General features: G+C 40.2%; 1 protein-coding gene across 1 annotated transcript in view; it reads right to left on the bottom strand.

The window, feature by feature from the left end:
• Positions 1 to 1091: 1091 nt before the first annotated feature.
• Positions 1092 to 19003, bottom strand: part of LOC137095356 (dnaJ homolog subfamily C member 8) — a 29953-nt gene continuing 12041 nt past the window's right edge. Inside the window, exons 2-9 of the mRNA XM_067461935.1 lie at positions 13032 to 13133; positions 12020 to 12076; positions 10492 to 10558; positions 10198 to 10292; positions 8515 to 8586; positions 5496 to 5587; positions 2679 to 2754; positions 1092 to 1836 (exon numbers count right to left, since the gene is read on the bottom strand). Of these exons, the coding sequence (XP_067318036.1) occupies positions 1714 to 1836; positions 2679 to 2754; positions 5496 to 5587; positions 8515 to 8586; positions 10198 to 10292; positions 10492 to 10558; positions 12020 to 12076; positions 13032 to 13133 (684 nt within the window). The 3' untranslated portion in view covers positions 1092 to 1713. The remainder of the gene's footprint in view (positions 1837 to 2678; positions 2755 to 5495; positions 5588 to 8514; positions 8587 to 10197; positions 10293 to 10491; positions 10559 to 12019; positions 12077 to 13031; positions 13134 to 19003) is intronic.

Below are 19003 nucleotides of genomic sequence, written 5' to 3'. Positions count from 1 at the left end.
CTGCTCTCATGCCAGTATGCAGCACTTTCCTTCTTCTTGAATATGGCAGTGATATCACACATATACATTAGAAACATACACACACACTAATCAGTAATATATCCCAGTCTCTATCCTCTTGGAAGGTTGATCAAATATTTTAATTCATTTCTTGAAACATGAACGGAAAATAAAGATGTTAAGCTAAACATAGTGGCTTTTCCTGAAGGCAGGGTTATTGTGACACTTTACAGGTTAAACATCTGTTATTTCAGAATTTAGAAATCCAAAATATTCCAAAATCGTAGTGTCTCACATTGTGACACTTTTGCTTTATGACAATTTGATGTACACAAAGCTTGTTTCATGCATGGCGCTATTACTATATATAAAACTTCCTTCGAGCTATGTGTATAAGATGTATATGCGGCATATATGCAGCTTACCTGTCTCAATGGATCTCCCCCTATGAACCATCTTGGAGATTAAGAACTTGCTCTTGGTCCTGCCTCCCTGACCTTGAGTTTTGGAGTTGTAGTTCACTTACATCCAGAGAGCACTGTGGACTCAGACAATGATGGATCTGGACCAAACTTGGCACGAATAATCAATATGCCCCAATGTGAACACTGGTGGACTTTGGGGAAAATAGACCTTGATATTTGGGAGTTGTAGTTGCTGGGATTTATAGTTCAACTACAATCAAAGATCATTTTGAACCTCACCAATGATAGAATTGGGACAAACTTCCCATACAGAATCCCCATGGCGAACAGAAAAGGTTGTGTTTTCTGAAGGTCTTTGGTGACCTCTCTGACACCCTCCTCGCGGCCCCCTGGTTGAGGAACGCTGATTTAGATTTTATGTTCTGGTTTTCACGTGTATGTTTGACATTGAATTTTTGCTATTATTATGTTGGAAACTGCTTCGAGTCCCTTCAGGGGTGGGAAAAGCAGTATAGAAATATAGTAAATAAATAAATATTACGGTACATAAGTTTGGAAATCTACTAGTAAAAGATCTATACGTAGAACAGACCCATATGTAGAACAGAAATGACTGCAAGCATGCAAATTTTCACTGGTGGAATAAATGAGAATACCTGCACAAGGTATTGGGCAAAAATTTATTTTACATACGCAACATTGCCACTAAGACTATCCAAGGCAAGTATGTTTAAAATTATTTACAGAGAGGTTTTCAGTAGGCCAGTCACTCATATGCGATCATGGAATCCAGGAGTTACCACCAGGTATAAGAGCCAAGAAATATTTTCAGGTCCACGCAGCCAATTTATGAACTTCCGTGAAATCCAAGGAGGCATGCCTATCCCAGGCTGCAATTCCCATGACTGACAAGTGGAAACGGGTGCAGAGGAGCAGAGCAACTGACCTAGAAGAGTAGGAGTCACTGGGCAATCTTCTGAATATCTGCCTTAGAACTGATAATTTCTATAATTTTAGAGACTTGATGGCAATTTGAACAGCAACATCTTTGGAGTAAAGAACATTAAATTACAAGCATTATAAGATGGCAGCATCTTCCTAAATTAGTGAAGAAGGTTCTAAGAGCAGTGTGTGGGCAACACACTGCGAGCCTCAGGCAAATAGGTAGGGGACGGAAAATGCTTCAACCAAAATTGAATCATACTGAAAACAAAGATCCTACTGGAAAAGCAAGAAGAGGTTAAACCTGTGATAAGAAAGTGTCCACTGGAGCCTGGAAGAGCCAGGCTCATTCACGCTGCTCCATCTTCACTTTGGGGGGCCTCAAAAAGGTCCTGTTTTTCTTTTCTTTCTTCCCTTTTGTGTGTGCTTGGAAGTTCCTCCAGCTATCCACACGTCCATCTCGACTCTCCTAGATATGAGGAAAATAAGAAGGAAAATGTTAAACCCAGCTAAAAGGCTGCAACTTTCATTGCCTAGTTATATCTCATTATATGTTAATAAACTATTGTTTATGAATCTTGTGTTGTGCCTGAGTCCCTCTTCGGAGGTTGAGAAGACTGGTATATAAAAGTTCTAAATAAATAAATAAATATTAATTTTTAAAGTGATATATAGTAATTTAGGACATATCTTTGCATATTCCATTGTCATGACTTTATTTCCTGGTTTTGTGTGAAGCCAGGAAATTAGACCATGCCTTACACTGGCCTGTGCATATTTGAAACAAGGGAGAGGGTTGCCATGGAAATGGGAGCAATGAAGGGGAGGGGCCAGGGTGAGGGAAGAGTGAGGGAAATAAACTGTTAGTTGGAATTTTGTTTCGTACCCCAATGTATGCTTTTAAATAAAGTCTTCTTACTTTGTTCACGAGGTAATTTTTTCACCAAAAAGCTACAGATCCATACACCCATCCCATTTATTATCTGCCGCCAATAACTGCCTCCATACCCTTTAATAAACATTTGGTATTTAGCTCCTTATCCACTAGCTACTGATTTGCACTTGAAGTGGTTAATCTTACTGTTGTAGTAAAACCAATGTAGATCCCAGAAAACTGAAGTTCAACTATTCTGCTGCTTTTAGGCAAAAAAGAACCCCATATTGTGCTGTATGATTTGCACAATCTCATGCATGTTTATTAATGCAAGCTCTACTGTACTTAATGGGACTAGAATGTAAATGTGCATTAAGATCAGCACTAACAAAGCACCCCAAACTGTACAGGAACAGTTACCTTTGAGGAACAGTTACCTCAAAATTCTTTTGCCACTCTCGTTCACGTTTCGCTTTCTCTTGGGCTTCTATTTCTTCTTCTCTCTGACGCTTCCTATAGCAGAAGCCAGAAAGGAAAAGTTAGCATCTTCTATCCTTATAGAAACTAGACTGAGTGAGTGCGTGAGATGGGTAGAATTAAATGAATTATCCTATAAAGCAGGCCTCTTCAACTCATGTCCTCCAGGTGTTTTGGACTTTAGCTCCCAGAATACCTGGCAATTGAATAAGGTGGTTTTGTGATGCTTAACCGAGTCTGTGGGTCCAGTATCAGTCTCAGATCCCTTTGCAGATTCCCAATGCTGGACTAGGGAACCCATTTGCTAATGCTATAGAAAACAAAGTGAATTTTAGCCTAACTCCAATTTGTTTGAATAAATATGCTCCTGAACTCATTATAAAATGGAGCATTCAAAGGCTTCCTGGAGGTTACAGGAGCAATTCTGGGTTTAAAGGTAGGCAGTAATTACAGGTTAGACCAAGACTGCCCTCTGGTGTCCCAACCTGGAAACGCTGGGTTGAATACAAACTGAACTCTGGTATTTTATACAAGAACTACATTTCTCCATAATTTTATTTCTTTTTCCAATATAACAAACATATTACAATGCAATGTGGTAATTTATTTAGTATGTGCGTATATTTTTTTCTCTGTATCTAAAATGTAAGGTGAAAAGTGCTAATTCTGCACTCTGAATGTGCAAGTCAAAGTGTACATTCAATTCAGTTGTAAGTATAGTGAGCTTCACAAGGCATGCATATATTTTTAATGTAATATATACCATACAGACATGGCAATTTTAAAACAGAAGTTTATTGCACGACCTTAGATAGAGTAAAAAATATAGTGAAAAGTGAGGCCAAATGGCTATGAAATGAAAGACAAGTAGTCTTTTTGACAATGTCATGCAACTGTTAACTTGGATCAACATAATTCAAATGTTGTAAAGCCAAGACCCTGCCAAAACTCAAGTGTGGGCTTTCCACTTACATAACCGTGAAGCCAACAGGAAATTGAAAGTAACATAGGAAGAGCTTAAACACTGTTACCATCCTAAATATCTTGGTGTTACCTTAGATCCAACATTAACATAGGAAACACTGCATGAAAACAAGCACAAAGTAGCTGCACACAGTAACATCCTGCGGAAACTTACTGGCAGTGCATGGGGTGCAGACCCAAAACTAATAAGGACATCAGCCCTGGACTTGTCTTACTCAACTGCCGAGTATGCCTGCCCTGCCTGGCACAAGTATGCCCATGCAAAGCAGGTGAATATAGCACTGAACAAAACATGTAGAATAATCACAGGATGTCTTAAACCTACACTTGTTGATAGACTCTAAAAACTAGCTGGCATTGCCTACCGCCTCGATGTGCAACGGGAAGTTGCTGCCAACTGTGAGAGAAATAAGGTTGAACACTGTGAAAGACATCCACTTCATAGCTATCAGCCTCCAATCAAGGAAAAGCTTCATGAGAACCACCACTCCTCTTAACATTCCCCCAGCAACAGCAAGATCAAGCCCTCTGAGCAGCTAAACCAGGAAATTCCAACTGGATGGCCCCCTATGAAGGTCTTCCTCCAAGAACGGGATACTTAAGTCCCTGAACAGACTCAGAAGTGGAGTGGGAAGATCAAAAGACAACCTGGCAAAATGGCACTACCTAAAAGAATCCTCCACTTTGTGCGACTGTGGAACAGAACAAACAACTTCACATCTGTATGCTTGCCTACAATGTCCTGCCATTTGCACAGAGGAAGAACTGTTTAAAGCTACAGATTTAGTTGCATGTGCTCCCTCTATTTTATCAGTTTTATACCTATTTATGCAATGCTTTTGACATGAAATAAATAAATCAACATAATCACACTCACCAATGACAACACAGATTACAGTCTTTAGCCTACATCCAACTGCTAGTCCCAACTTCATTAGAGCCACTGAATCAAAGGATTTCACATAAATATTGAATTATTATTCATATACTGTTTCAATGTGTTTGCTCTAGCTGAGACTAATACTTGGCTTTAAGTCTTCACAATTAACATAGCACAAGCCTCTTAGCTCTGCTATCACCCATTATTGTTGTTGCAGGCACTTATAAACACACTACAAATAGTGTCTTCCTGTAATTTGGCTTCACTGTTTTCTATTCCACAGTAAAAAGATATACTATCGACTAAGGTGTGTATGTTTATGCATAAAGATGTCATTAATCAGATGACTTAGATTTTATATCTCAAAATCATACTATACCACAGTAAAGCTTGTTAAACTTTTTATGGTTAAAATAATTTCTTGTTTTTACTGCAAGAAATGAAACAGAGCTGTCACCCTGTTTCATTTCTTTTTTTGGGTTTACTAGAAAAAAAATTTTGGCGGGGCGGGGAGGAGGCTCAGTAGAAGACTACTGAGTACAGAGGGCACTAGATATCTGCTGGGGTTTGGTTTCAGGACCATTCCTGTGGATACCAAAATCCATGGATACTCAAGTTCCATTATATACAATCCTGGAGTGAAATGTTATGCCTTATTAGAAATGGCAAAAAAAAAAAAACCCCCCAAAAAAAACAAAACAACAAAACTCTGATGAGTGTTGTCTTACAGGCTACACCAAGGTGTGTCTGACCAGGAGTATCATGCATCGAACACAGCACAATCAAAATCAGATTTGGAGGTCCCCCCCCATTATTTTTGAGCTGTGCTTGGATGAATCGGTTCATACAGAACCCATGGATACAGAGGACAAATTACACTATCCATATGAAAACAAGGGACAAAAATTCCAACCTTTCATGCATTTCTTTTGCTTCTCTCTCTTTTCTTTTAATTTCAAGTTCTGCAAAGAGCTTCATAGTTTGTTTGTATACAGCTTGTTTAAACTGTAAGGAATAGAAAGGTTTAATAGCATCTTAAGGCCCAATTAAAGTATCAACTTCTTAGCCTGAACAAATCAAATGCTTCAGACTCTGCTAATCCTTTACAGAGCACATAACACACAACATAACGATAATGAGATATTAAAATTTCAAAGTGTAGAACGTGAAACAGAATGCTTGCTATGATCCCAAGATACAAGCAGCCCATCCCTAAACCATCTTTAAAATATTCATACCAATATTCTTACAAATTACAGGTCAAGTATCTCTTATGTGGAAATCCAAAATGATCCAAAATTCAGAATATGGATTGCTGAGATAGTGACAGCTATACTTATAAATGTATTATTGCACTTATATATATGAGAGAAGTGTGAATATATATACAGGCAGTCCCCAAATTACGAAGAAGGTAAGTTGTATAGGTTTCTTCTTAAGTTGAATTTGTATGTAACCTGGAACAGGTACACTTTTTAAAGTGTAACTCCACTTATACAGTATATATATTCCAGCTTTGGAGAGCATAGGGAAGAGTTAACACCCTGTGCTGTTTGTTTTGCTGTCTATGTCCCTGTTCAGAAAATTTCACTTCACTTTCTGCCCCTGTGACAACTGGATCCTAAAAAAATTGACTTGTTGTGGAAACAAGGACTGGTGATAAAGCTTTAGTGGAGATACCTTTACCCTATGATACCTCTTTCAGGAGTGAATTTCCCTTCTGAGAGGTAGATTTCTCTCACTTCCTGTTGTTTCACCCCTGTTTGTAACTATGAGTCATTTGTAAGTCAGATGTTTGTAACTCAGGGATTGGTTGTATATATGAATAAAAGCATGAGTGTCACTCTCTCAGCCATCCATATAGACTACTCTGGATTTTGGATCATTTCCAAATGTGTGTGTGTGTATGTATGTATGTATGTATATACTGCTTTTCTCAACCCAGGAGGGGACTCAAAGCAGTTTCCAACATATTCACAGGAAAAGTTTAATGCCTCACGAACATATGAAAACCTAACATAAAACAACAATAACTTATAACTATCAAATAAATCATAAAACATAACAACATTCAGACATTAAAATGAAGAGTTAAAAACATATTAATATAAACATTAAAATCACTGTTACACATAAAACATTAGAGAATCAGAATTCAAAAAGGACTTCCCACCCTCCAGCTCAGAAACATCTCTATGGAAGAATACTCATCTTCTCATTCCTATCTAATATACGGTCCTATTTCTACCTAAAAGATATATAAGTGAAGCATCTTCATATTTTCCTTCTGATTTCCTTGAAAAGCTGCATGTCTAATTCTATTTAATATTTATATTTTGTAGGTTGAAATATTAGTTTTTAGGGTTGTAAGCTGGTTTCAATCTTGATCCAGAGAGGAAAGCAAGATACAAATAAATATCAATATCATCATCTTCATCATCGTCATTTTCAGTTCTGAACTTTGTTGCATAAAGAAACCACTCATAATTGCTTTGGCAGCATCCCAGTTTTAATTTCAATGCTTTTAATCAGGATTATCTTCAAAGTTTTCCTTAAGCTTCATTTTGGCCTTTTCAACTATGTAGCCCAGGGGTCCTCAAACTTTTTAAACAGAGGGCCAAGTCACAGTCTCTCAAACTGTTGGAGGGCTGGATTATAATTTGAAAAAAAAAAACGAATGCACACTGCACACTCCTATGCACACTGCACATATCTTATTTGTAGTGTAAAAAACACTTTAAAACAATACAGCAATTAAAATGAACAATTTTAACAAATATAAACTTAGTAGCATTTCAATGGGAAGTCTGGACCTGATTTTGGCTGATGATATAGGGTTGTTGTTGTTGTTGTTGTTGTTGTTGTGTGCTTTCAAGTCGTTTCAGACTTAGCTTAACCCTGAGCAAGGGCCAGGTAAATTACCTTGGAGGGCTGTATCCGGCCCCCAGGCCTTAGTTTGAGGACCCCTGGTGTAGCCATTTTGAACAATAGATTCATCCTATTTCCAGTTACAGAAAGTCCCCTTTTCTTTCAAATATATAACAAGATCATGAACTACAAATATTAGGACACACATTAAAAACCTACACAGGACATGGAATGAATACCATACAAATATATTTCTATCTCGGGAATATGAATATCCTATGCTTGCTCAAGGAAATTCTCTAGATAGCTTATGATGTATATAAAATACAACAAAACAGACCTGGAATAGCATACAAAATACAAGAAAAGGCAACTGCTGCTGAGATTTATGTTGGGAGGGGACTGGCACCAATTAAAATCTCAACTAGTGTTTATTGGTGCACCAGGTGGCTGAATATAAGCAGGCAGCTATACTGAAGAGCATGACCTGGTCGCAGCTGGCCTTTATTGGGACCAAGTGTGGGTTTAATTAAAATGCTCCACAATGACCTTGTCATAAGAATAACTCCATAGCACATAAGGAAATGTAAATGATAGACTACAGCTGCCTGGTATTTTTGAGGGAGCTGGTGCTGCCTCTCAGCTGAAAGAGAAGGAAGTATTTTGCCAGAAGTCCCATGAAACTTGGAAGTCAGTGATAAAATAGACAATAAACAAGTAACAGTCTCTTTTGGACTTGGTTCCTCCTTCTAGGCTACTTTTTTCTAACTGCTTTTAGCTCCTGCCATTTGTGGCAGTTTTCAAAGGAAACAGCAAAAGTCTGCAAATGGCTAGCAAAACAGCCAAATGTTTAGCCCTCAAAGGATGGTGCCTCTGTTGATATTTCTCATGATTTCTGATCCCTAGCAACAGAAACAGGAGACACAGGGATGGGGAAGGTTCCCCCCAATCCTGAGAAATCCTAAAATATGAACTGATCCTCAAGCACAAAGAAATGTTGCATATTCCTCCCCTAGTATACCCCAGCCCTGCAAACGAAGTCATGCTCTGGTAGATCAACTTACTACTTCTGAGTCATCCTCTTCTATGTTGGTTGGCTTGCCTTCTTTCTTTAATTGTTTCTTTTTCTCTTTTGCCTAAAAAGGTATCACAGGTAAGAAACAGCAATCTTACAAAATGTAAGAACTTGCAGGACTGCTCAGATTCTCATAGCCATTGGATCTGTCAACATAGACTCTGGCATAATGAGTACTGAATAAAATTTGTTTAATAATTTAAAAAACTAAAACATATGAAATATTAAAAGGCACAATCAATATTAATGTTGGGTTGCTGTGAGTTTTCCAGGCTGTATGGCTATGTTCCAGAAGCATTGTCTCCTGACATTTTACGCATATCTATGGCAGACATCCTCAGAGGTTGTGAGGTTTTGGACTTGTATTAATGTTTGGACTTGTTTCAATACATGTATCAAGTTGGGGATTATGTGATCATCCTGATGCTGGACCACAATTTCCAGCATTATCAAAATTGGCTATGACCATATGACCCCTACCTCAGAGAGAATGGGAGATTTATTCTTATTCTGGATGTTACAGTACTAGGGCTGCAATATGACATGCTCTTACCTTAGAATAAATCTCTTTGAACTCAATGGAACTTTTGAATGCTCAAATATAGAATCATTTTACAAATCTACCTGCCTTCATGTGCATATCATTTTTTTCTTTTTTAAAAGAATGTTTAACCTGCTCTTTAGCGCCAAAGGCATTCAGAGCTGTTTACAAAATATTTGTAATATAATGATACAAGGACAAGCATGTAGCTGGGGATTAATTACACTATTTAAAGCAAAGAAATTTCATCACGCATAATTTCAATGAATTCACCTATTCATTAATGAATGGTTTTTGAGTTCTGATGGTAGCACAAACGAATATTACATTTTTATTTATATAAAGTTGTTGTTGTCATTATTATTATTATTATTATTATTATTATTATTAATGTATATAACTGTTTCTTTCTAAGCAATTCTTCAGGGACCGACAATGGTTCACAGACCATTACTTTGAATGGCACTAGACCAGTCACTTTTCTTCTGGAAGAAAAAAGAAGCATAAAGAGAATATAGTCTAGCCAACCCTAAGTAGCAGACATAAAAAGCATTGAAACAAACAATTCTTATCAAGTTTTTGTCTAAGATGACCCATGGAAGAAATCAGAATAAAGAAGTCATTTTTCCCATTGAGTTTTAAGGAGAAAGCTTCTAAATCAATGGTGTCAAACTTGTGATCCTCCAGGTGATTTGGACTTCAGCTCCCAGAATTCCTGGCCATTGGACAAGCTGGCTAAAGCTTATGAGAGTTGGAGGACCAAACATGTGGAGGGCCACAAGTTTGACACCACTGTTCTAAATGGACCTGAATTTTTGAATTAATTTAATAACTATAGTGTTGACAGGTACAAAGGAAAAACGTATAACATATCTAAACTGCACAATAATTTGTATTCACCAAATTTCAAACAGACACCAACTTTTACATTTAATGCATCTCTCTTATCATTTAAGATGAAACTTTATTTACTGTCACAATAAAACTTTACTAAACTTACAGTTGAATAAAACGTTGAAATGCTGTGTAATAACACGAGTTTTTATAAAGCAAATACTGAAACTCTCAGCACATAGAATAACTGGTTCTCCACTCAGATCAGACTATGGCCGTCACAAACATGATACTTACAATATGCTCCACATATTCCTTTCCAGCCTGTATCACATCTAAGGCCCTCTTCTTTTGTTCCTGGTCCAGCAACAACTTGTATGCTTTGTCGACAGCTGACAAACCAAACATTAATATCAGCATGTACACATAGCTTCAAGACTACACTGTTTAAATCACCAGAAAACACAAAACCAGATTCACTTTTAGAGAAACAACAGAGTAACAATATGCATATCTTTTCAAATCAAAGATAAAAAAAGGTGTATAGCAGTAGAATCTGGGATTCTGAACGTGGGAAAATGAGGAAGATACCTTCAAATGCCTTTTGGGCTCTTTCAGGATCATCTTGGTTTTTGTCAGGATGCACCAATATGGATAACTGTAAAATATAACGAGTACCACTTTAGACAAAAATATGCTGTTTTCTCATGTGTACATCTTCTTTTCAACATAATGTATTAATAAAATCACACCACACTTTCACATTTAATTATTCTGTCTCTATAGAAAACTGGATTTCCAGGCCTTCTTTGCCTCGGATAACCAACTTGTACTCTCTTAAGGGAGAGCTCTGTGGACATATAGTATGGACTTCTTACATGTCTTTCCTCAGAACAAACACATTTCCTAGAGGAACACAGCATCTTGCACTTCTATGATATTTACTGAAACTGTGAACAACCCCCATGCTGCTCAAGTCTGGACCACCATGCAATATCCTGCAACCCAGCTTTTCAATATTCAAAAGACTGAAACCAAACATCTGATCCCTCAAATGAAAGACATCTGGATATGTCCAGCAAAAACGTGATCTATAACAGTAAAAGAGAACCTGCATATTTGTGTCCAGGGCAGCTCAAAGACCATGAAACCTATGGCCCCTTCTACATTGCTATATAATCCAGATTATCAAAGCAGATAACGCACATTATCTCCTTTGAACTAAATAATGTGGATTTTATATGGTAGTATAGAAGGGTCCTGAGGTGGGAATGGGAACTAAGGTTCCTTCTACACTGCCATATAAAATCCAGATTATTTGTCTTGATAATTTGACTATATGGCAGTGTGGAAGAGTCCTAAGGGATGTAACCCAAGGCCCTTCTACACAGCCACACAACCTAGAATATCAAGGCTGAAAATCCCACAATATCAGCTTTGAACTGGGTTATCTGAGTCCACACTGCCATATATTCCAGTTCAAAGCAGAAAATGTGGGATGTGTGGAAGGGGCCCCAGGGGAAACTCTACTTTTCTGGATGTAAAACAATTTTCACATATTAGTTAATTTATTTATTGGATTTATACTCTGCCTTTCTCCTGATATGGAGTCTAAGGCTGCTTAAATTTTTCACATAAATCATTTGACTATCAAGACATGTGTATCATCTTCATACTGAGGACAGAGATTTGCAGTTAAGAATAATTTGTGTTCCAACGCAGAAAAGATATTTGAACTAGGGACTTTTAACTCATGTTCTTGAGTCATTACAGCACCCCGGGCACTAGTAAGTACAGCCTGAATACTTTAGCCAGACACACAACTATGAAGATAGAAACTATCAACAACTACTCAACAAACTTAATAAAAAACCAAACATAGCTGAAATTCATTGTTATACTGTAGATATGTGTCATTGTTAATTATATATTAAGGGAAAAGAAAACAATAGGTTCTTTAAGAAATACTCAGATTGAACTACCTCTCACAGCTTATTTGACATTCATGCCGGAACAAGTCATAGCCTTACAGTGCCTTGTTTTCTCTTACGATAATAATTACAATGGCATCTTGTAGCACTCATTATGTTAGTAAATCAACAACACTACAGATACATACCTGACGGAATCTTTTCTTTATCTCTTCATCTGTAACCTCAGGATCCAACTGCAACACCTGCAGGGTCCACAACAATATAATTATAAGCAACACCATTTCAGGACACCTCTATATCCAAAACCCATACAATTTTAACATAGAATCATAGAGTAGGAAGAGACATCGTGGGTCATCAAGTCCAACCCCTTGCTAAGAAGCAGGAAAATTGCATTCAAAGCACCCCCTACATGGTGCTCCTTCGACTATGCAGCTAACTACAGCTGGTGCCAAGGCCTTCAGCTCGGCAGTTGCACAATAGTAAACTAGCTCTAAGTCAAAAGTAAGGGGAATATTAGAGTAGTTGCAAAGAATCATACTTAGATAGCCTATAAGAAAGTAAATCTATTTATATAAGTATTTTCATGCCAACAGTGTGCCTTAACAGGATTCTGAGTATAGCCGTTTCCAGCAATACTTATAAAACCACTAGTGGTGGTGTGATAGTAAATCACTATCAAAAACTCACACTTGTTTTGAGGCCTACATCTCTACTCAATAAACTGGATGTAAAATTCCATTCTTTGTGCTCAAGGAACAACTGTCAAAATTCATAGTGGGCCAATACCCCCAATGTGGATGTAACAATATAACTAAAATTTCTATCCATCACTATTGCTTAAGAAGAGCAAATCTGCAGGAACAGGGAAAAAACTCATAGGTTTGCGGAAACACAAATAAACCTTCTGGGGGAAGGTTGTAAGCAAGATGTCTTTTGCTAATTTATTTAGTCAATGGTAACACTGACCAAGATTTACATTAATAACTCCATGTAACTAGCCAATGCTAGTATTGAAAACAGAAGAAAAAGCTTTGAAAATGGAATTCCTATCTGTCTGTAACATTGTCAATACATTGCTACATAGGGTGATCTTGGATGGACAAGAAGAGCATTGTGCAAATGTATTTTAAATCACAAAGCAATAACCAGAAGATATAAGATAAATGCAGTGGTAGGACTTCTACTTGGACTTACCTCAAATGGATTCAGATTGAAATAAGATGACCCAGGCCTAGTAAGTCTCTCAATCTGATTTTTTGAAGTTAAAACAGAATCTCGCCTTTCTATTTGTTTCACCTACAGAGATAAGATGTCAGTATTAATTAGAAATGCATATTATTAAATTTAAAGAAACACAGAGAATCTCAGTGGAAGCCAAAAGCAGAACCCAAGCTATGTACTGCCCCTCACAAAGTCCAAGGTGAACAATTTAGAGATACTTTACAGGCAAAATAACTTACCTTGTTAGTTATCAGGCTCTACTCGTTCCATTTTTTGTTTCTTTTTTGGATTATACAATGTTAAGGTGTGGTCCAGATATATGGACCAGCAACACCAACCCAACATTCTTGAGCCAATATACTAGGTCCAAGATACACCTTTGGATTGGTGGGACAGTAAATCCTTAAATCCAGGACAATAAGTATCTGACTGTTTGTAATGATGCTGTGTTGAAGTGCATTCTGAGACATTTATATCTCAACCTTCCTACACTAGTTGCATGGTGCTGATGTATGTAGAACATACAAGCCTGGATGCTTTGTGCAAATGCCTTGACTTTACACTGGAAAAGTCATTTTTTAAAATTTCCCAGAGAAGTGCCTATAAGCCTAGTGACTAAGCATTCGCTATTCAAGTGGAAAATTCCTGGCATTTCTAGATAAAAAAAAGATCTCAAGTAGCAGGAGTGGAAGATTTTGAGATTTTGGAGAGCTGCTGTCAACTAGCATATACAAATATGCTGCGAGTGTTCCAACTGATCAGATTGCTCTAAAAAATAAAAGTCTTGAATATCCAAAAAGCATACAGTACATGACCCCTGGTAGTTCAACAGATATCACAACAGACTACTGCTATAATAATTCAGTAATTTATGGTACTACAGGCATTTGACTATCTAGTAAGTACAGCAGGATGGCTTCACAGGGCTAATTCATTTATTAAAAGGGTATACGATATCTGTATATTTTAATTGATCAACTCAAATTTTAGTTGATCAGTTTAACTTAATTTTATCATATCTACTGACCAAATACAGATTCAGATACATGCTTGCCTTGTGTTCCTAAAGAAAATGATTGTTTAGATAAAAAAACTCAATGAAACCTGAATACTGACCATTACACACAATGACTGAATAGATCCTTTGCTAGTCACCTTTCAAAAGATTTCCAGGAAGACAATTTCAACATGGTGAAACATTTTTACATGTTAGGTTTGTTACATTTCATCTTATTAGCAATTGTTTGTTCATGGATGGATCTATGGACCATAATAATTATAAGTTGCTTACCTGTAACTGTCATTTCCTGAGTAGTCACCTGTGAATTCGTACATTTGGTATCTCTGCGCCTTCGCAGTACAACTTACGGAACCTTCTAGAAAGTAAAAAGGAACATTTTAGCCCTCAGCTAGGTCCGCCCATCTTCCCCAAGTATATATAGCCCATGGGCGGGGCTAGCCGACAGTTCTCTTCCGCCGCAAAGCAGCTGGAAGGTGTGGCATGATACTCGAGGGGAGGACGGGCGGGTATGTACGAATTCACAGGTGACTACTCAGGAAACTAGTTACAGGTAAGCAACTTATAATTTCCTGTCGTAGTCACTGTGAATCGTACATTTGGTCATTAGTGAGCTACTAACCTCGGCTGGCGGGAATCATGCCACTGCCGAAGAAATCACCGCTCTACCAAACTCCGTATCCTTCTCGGAAACTGTATCCACCTTATAGTGGGACACGAACGTCAATGGAGATGACCAAATAGCCGCCCGGCAGACGACATCCAGAGGCACTCCCTTCAAGAAAGCCGTCAATGTTGCCACAGCTCTCGCGGAATGGCCCTTAACCTGTAATGGTAAGTCCTTACCTGCCAGGCGATAACATAAACGTATAACAGAAACTATCCAAGAGGAGAACCTCTGCGAGGACAAAGGGAGACCTAAGGAATCCTTATGATATTTTACAAACAATCTAGGCATCTTTCTAATGGGTGCCGTCCTTTCCACATAAAAGACAAGCGCTCTGTGAACATCCAGTAAATGCAGAGAGGGCTCCATAGGAGTAGATGGATTCTGGAAAAAACCTGGTAACACCAATTCCTGAGACATATGGAATCGAGTAGAAATCTTAGGCAGGAAAGCGATATCAGTTAGCAAAACTGCTCTATCTCTATGAAATTTGAGATAGGGAGGATCCACCCGTAAGGCACATAATTCACTAGAACGCCTGGCTGACGTAATAGCTACAAGAAAGGCAGTTTTCCATGACAAGAAAGAGAAATCAACCCTGGCCAAAGGTTCAAAGGGGGGCTTTGAAAGGCCAGACAACACAACTTCCAAACTCCATGTGGGGGCTATTGGTGCTACCAAAGGTCTGATATTAGCAAAACCTCTTTAAAAAGTTTTAAACAGCGGGTCGGAAAAACATGACGGCAGGCCTGACTTTAGTCTAAACCATAAAATGGTGGCTAAGTAACATTTCAAAGATGAATGGGAGAGACCCGCATCCAACAAGGACACCAAAAAATCTAACACAACAGGTATAGGAGCATTAATGGTATCCAGCCCCTTAGAATGAACAAAAGAACTAAATCTCGACCATTTATAAACACATGTGCCTCCTAATTGAGATGGCAGTAGAGAAAATATTGCCTGCGGCCTCAGCCATGTGCTTTGCAAAGTCTTTTTACATCTTTGACAAAGCCAGAGCCTCATCTTGCAGTGCTCTGGGAAACCTTTGCTGGTCTGTTGGTAACAAGTCAATGTATGGCAAAAAAAAATTCCCCGCAGGAAAGTCTGATAGCCGCTGGTATATGTGGCGTAATGCGCCATCCAGGTGAACAACCCTGCGGAGAAATGCACTTTGCCCCCCAGAGAGTCCACCTTCTTGCCCTCCCTATCGGGGGGGGGGGGGGGGGGGAGGGGCAGTGAGCAAATTCTTGGGGTGCTTTGTCTTTGCCACTTCGGCCACCACTGTGTTTGGCCTGGGCGGAGTCGTGACCCATTTTGTGGAAGATACATCAATCTTGTAGAGTGAGTCCAGCCTCCTAGGGACAGCTGGGACCGAGGAGGGAGACATATCTACTACCTTCACTAACTTTAAGAGGTATGGTAATACAGGCAGAGGAGAAGCAGGGGTGACAACCTGTTCTTCGGAAGGAAACATGGGGTCCTCCACGTGTTCGAGAGGCTTGGGGGCAGGAATATCTAAAGTTTTCATCATTCTATCAATTAGAGCTGCAAATTTGTTAACATCAGCAGGATGTATGAATGAAGCATTTTCGCCCTCCCCATTTTGAGCCATATCAGTGGGCTCTTGTTCTGAATCGGAGCTATCCAGCTCAATGGCTCTATGCACAGGACCCTCAGCCAATGAAACCCCAGATGGCCCCATAGGGGTAGAGTCACCTTGTGAGTGAGGTAGAGGCGCAACCAGGGCAGCAGAATCATCCCCCAGCAAGTTGCCTTGAGTAGAGGCAGGCAGAGTGGGAGGCGGTTGGGATGAGGTCAACACAGAAGAAGTATTACATAAGTTCATGTCATTAGAGTTCAGCACAGTAGAGGATCCACACAAAGATGCCCTTCCTGAGGCAGCCTGAGAGGACGTAGAGGGCCTCTCTGTCGAGGTTGAGGGGCAAACTGCAGAGACAGTCAGGGCCCCAACCACTGGTGGAGCTGGAAAGGAAGGTACAGGCATAGTAGGTACAGGGGCCTGTACAAATATCATTTGCCCCGATGGGCCCATTTGCCAGAAACCTTGGCAGGGCAGGGGGCCCATGGGTGGGCATCCCCAGCAGGGGAGGGGGGTCTGGAGGACCTGGATCTCCTGCTCTGTCTCGAGCGTCCCAAAGAGGAAGATGAAGAGGTGGAAGATGATGAGGTGGAGGAGGAGCGAGTGCGCCTCAATGTTGATCGATGTCATCGTCTGCGCGACCTCCCACCCCTCCGGGAAGGGGACCTGGATCGTTTTGGCCTGCTGCTCCCACGATGCGAGGGGTGCTGCGGCCAAGGCTGCAGAAAGGGCGCCGAAGCCGAGATGGCAGCAAGCCCATTAGCGGAGGGTTGCTCCCCTCTGCGAAGATCACCCTGGTCTTCCTGGGTGAGGCCTGCGGGGCCGTCGGCCGCATCCTCAGCCCCCGAAGGGGGTGGGACGGCAGGAGCTTCCTGTTGTATACAGACCGGCAGCGACGGCAGGGGCAACAGCATCGGCACGGTCTCTGCCGCAATCGGCCCCAACGGAGACCCCCAAGCTCGGCTCAAGGGCGGAGGTGAGGGGAATGGCAGTGCCGAGGTGGGCAGCGTTCAGGCGACCAGCTCCGAGGCGGGTGCATGTGCGGCTCATGGGGTCGATGTTGCTACTGCAGCAAAGAAATCACAAGCCACCTGTAGAGGGCGCCCCACCTCTATTTGGGCGCTGGGAGCTGCCAGAGATGTGGCCTCGCGGCCTTCCCGCTCTTTCCTCGGGAGTTTTTTCTTGAGCGGAGGCTTGGCGGCCATCTTGCGACCCTTTAGTCTTAGGCCTTTTGGTCTTCTTTTTGGCCAGGCCCGTGGAGGAGACCAAAAAAGGTAAGTCCGGGTGCTCTGCGGCCTATTCTGGAGCAGTGAGTGGCAGCAGGGCCCTTTCGTAGAAGGCCGCTCTGAGTCTGGAGACCCTGTTTTTCCTCGTTTGAGGGGTGAACAAGAGATATATAGGGCACAATTGGGTCAGATGGGCCTCACCCAAACAGGTGAGGCAAAGGGAGTGCCCCTCGGTGTCCGGTAGGATGTTCGGACATTTGAAGCACTTCTTAAACGAAGTGGTCACCATGATCGATGGATCGATCAATAGGGGTACCCAAAGCCGGTCCGGGGTTCAAAATACCTCGTCAGTCCAACGGTAGGTCGTAGCAAGAGGGCTTAGCAGAACAGTTGTCAGAAAAACAGTCCAAGATAAAAAAAACAAAACAGAAGAGTCAGTAGTAGTTCGTCAGATAAGGAGAGAATCGAACAGAAGGTTCACCAAGCTGCTAAACACGTGAGCAGATTAAGAGAACTGTCAGCTAGCCCCGCCCACGGGCTATATATTCTCGGGGAAGATGGGCGGGCCTAGCTGAGGGCTAAAATGTTCTTTTACTTTCTAGAAGTTGTACTGCACAGGTGCAGAGATACCAAATGTACGATTCACAGTGACTACGACAGGAAAAAAAATATGTGTGTGTGTGTATGTGATATTTCATCTTAGTTCCCAACAAGTCTAAATATTCACTGCAAGTTTGGACCTCTCACAGCAACTTTCCTCAGTTCTTCACCTTTGACAGTTTTCTTTCAAGTAAAGTTCCCAAACATTTTTTTGAAGCCCCACCTTATACATTTTATGAATTTTAAAATATATATATACAACAATTTTATGTATGCTTGCTGTTGTAAATGTGTTTTGTTATAGTCTATATGTTTATGTATCATTTATTTTATGTTCAGCACTTGTAATACTTCTGTGAGCCACCCCGAGTGCCTTTGGGAATTTTTTTTCCATGTCAGGAGTGACTTGAGAAACTCCAAGTCGCTTCTGGTGTGCGAGAATTGGCCATCTGCAGGGGACGCCCTGATGTTTGATGTTTTACCATCCTGTGGAATGCTTCTCTCATATCCCCACATGGGAAGCTAGAGCTGAGACGGGAGCTCACATCGCTCCACGGATTCGAACCGCTGACCTATTGGTCAGCAATCCTGCCGGCCTTTGAGAATGTCTAACCCCAATGGTCCGCAATTAATGACACAGTATTGCACTTAAGTCCCATGCCCTAGTTCATGAGCTAGTACTAGCATTATTCTATCCCCTTGTTCCTGTTTACAGTTGACCATGTTTTATTACAGTTCTCACCATAGGCTATTGACGCTGTCTTAAGCTTAAATTATTATTTTATATGCTATTGGTTTTATCTTTTATTGTATTGTGTGTTTGTTTTATGA

Source organism: Anolis sagrei, chromosome Y (genome assembly GCF_037176765.1).
Source record: "Anolis sagrei isolate rAnoSag1 chromosome Y, rAnoSag1.mat, whole genome shotgun sequence".
Lineage (NCBI taxonomy): Eukaryota > Metazoa > Chordata > Lepidosauria > Squamata > Dactyloidae > Anolis > Anolis sagrei.
Note: the sequence above shows the minus strand (reverse complement) of the source record. Positions and strands in the feature narration are given on the sequence as shown.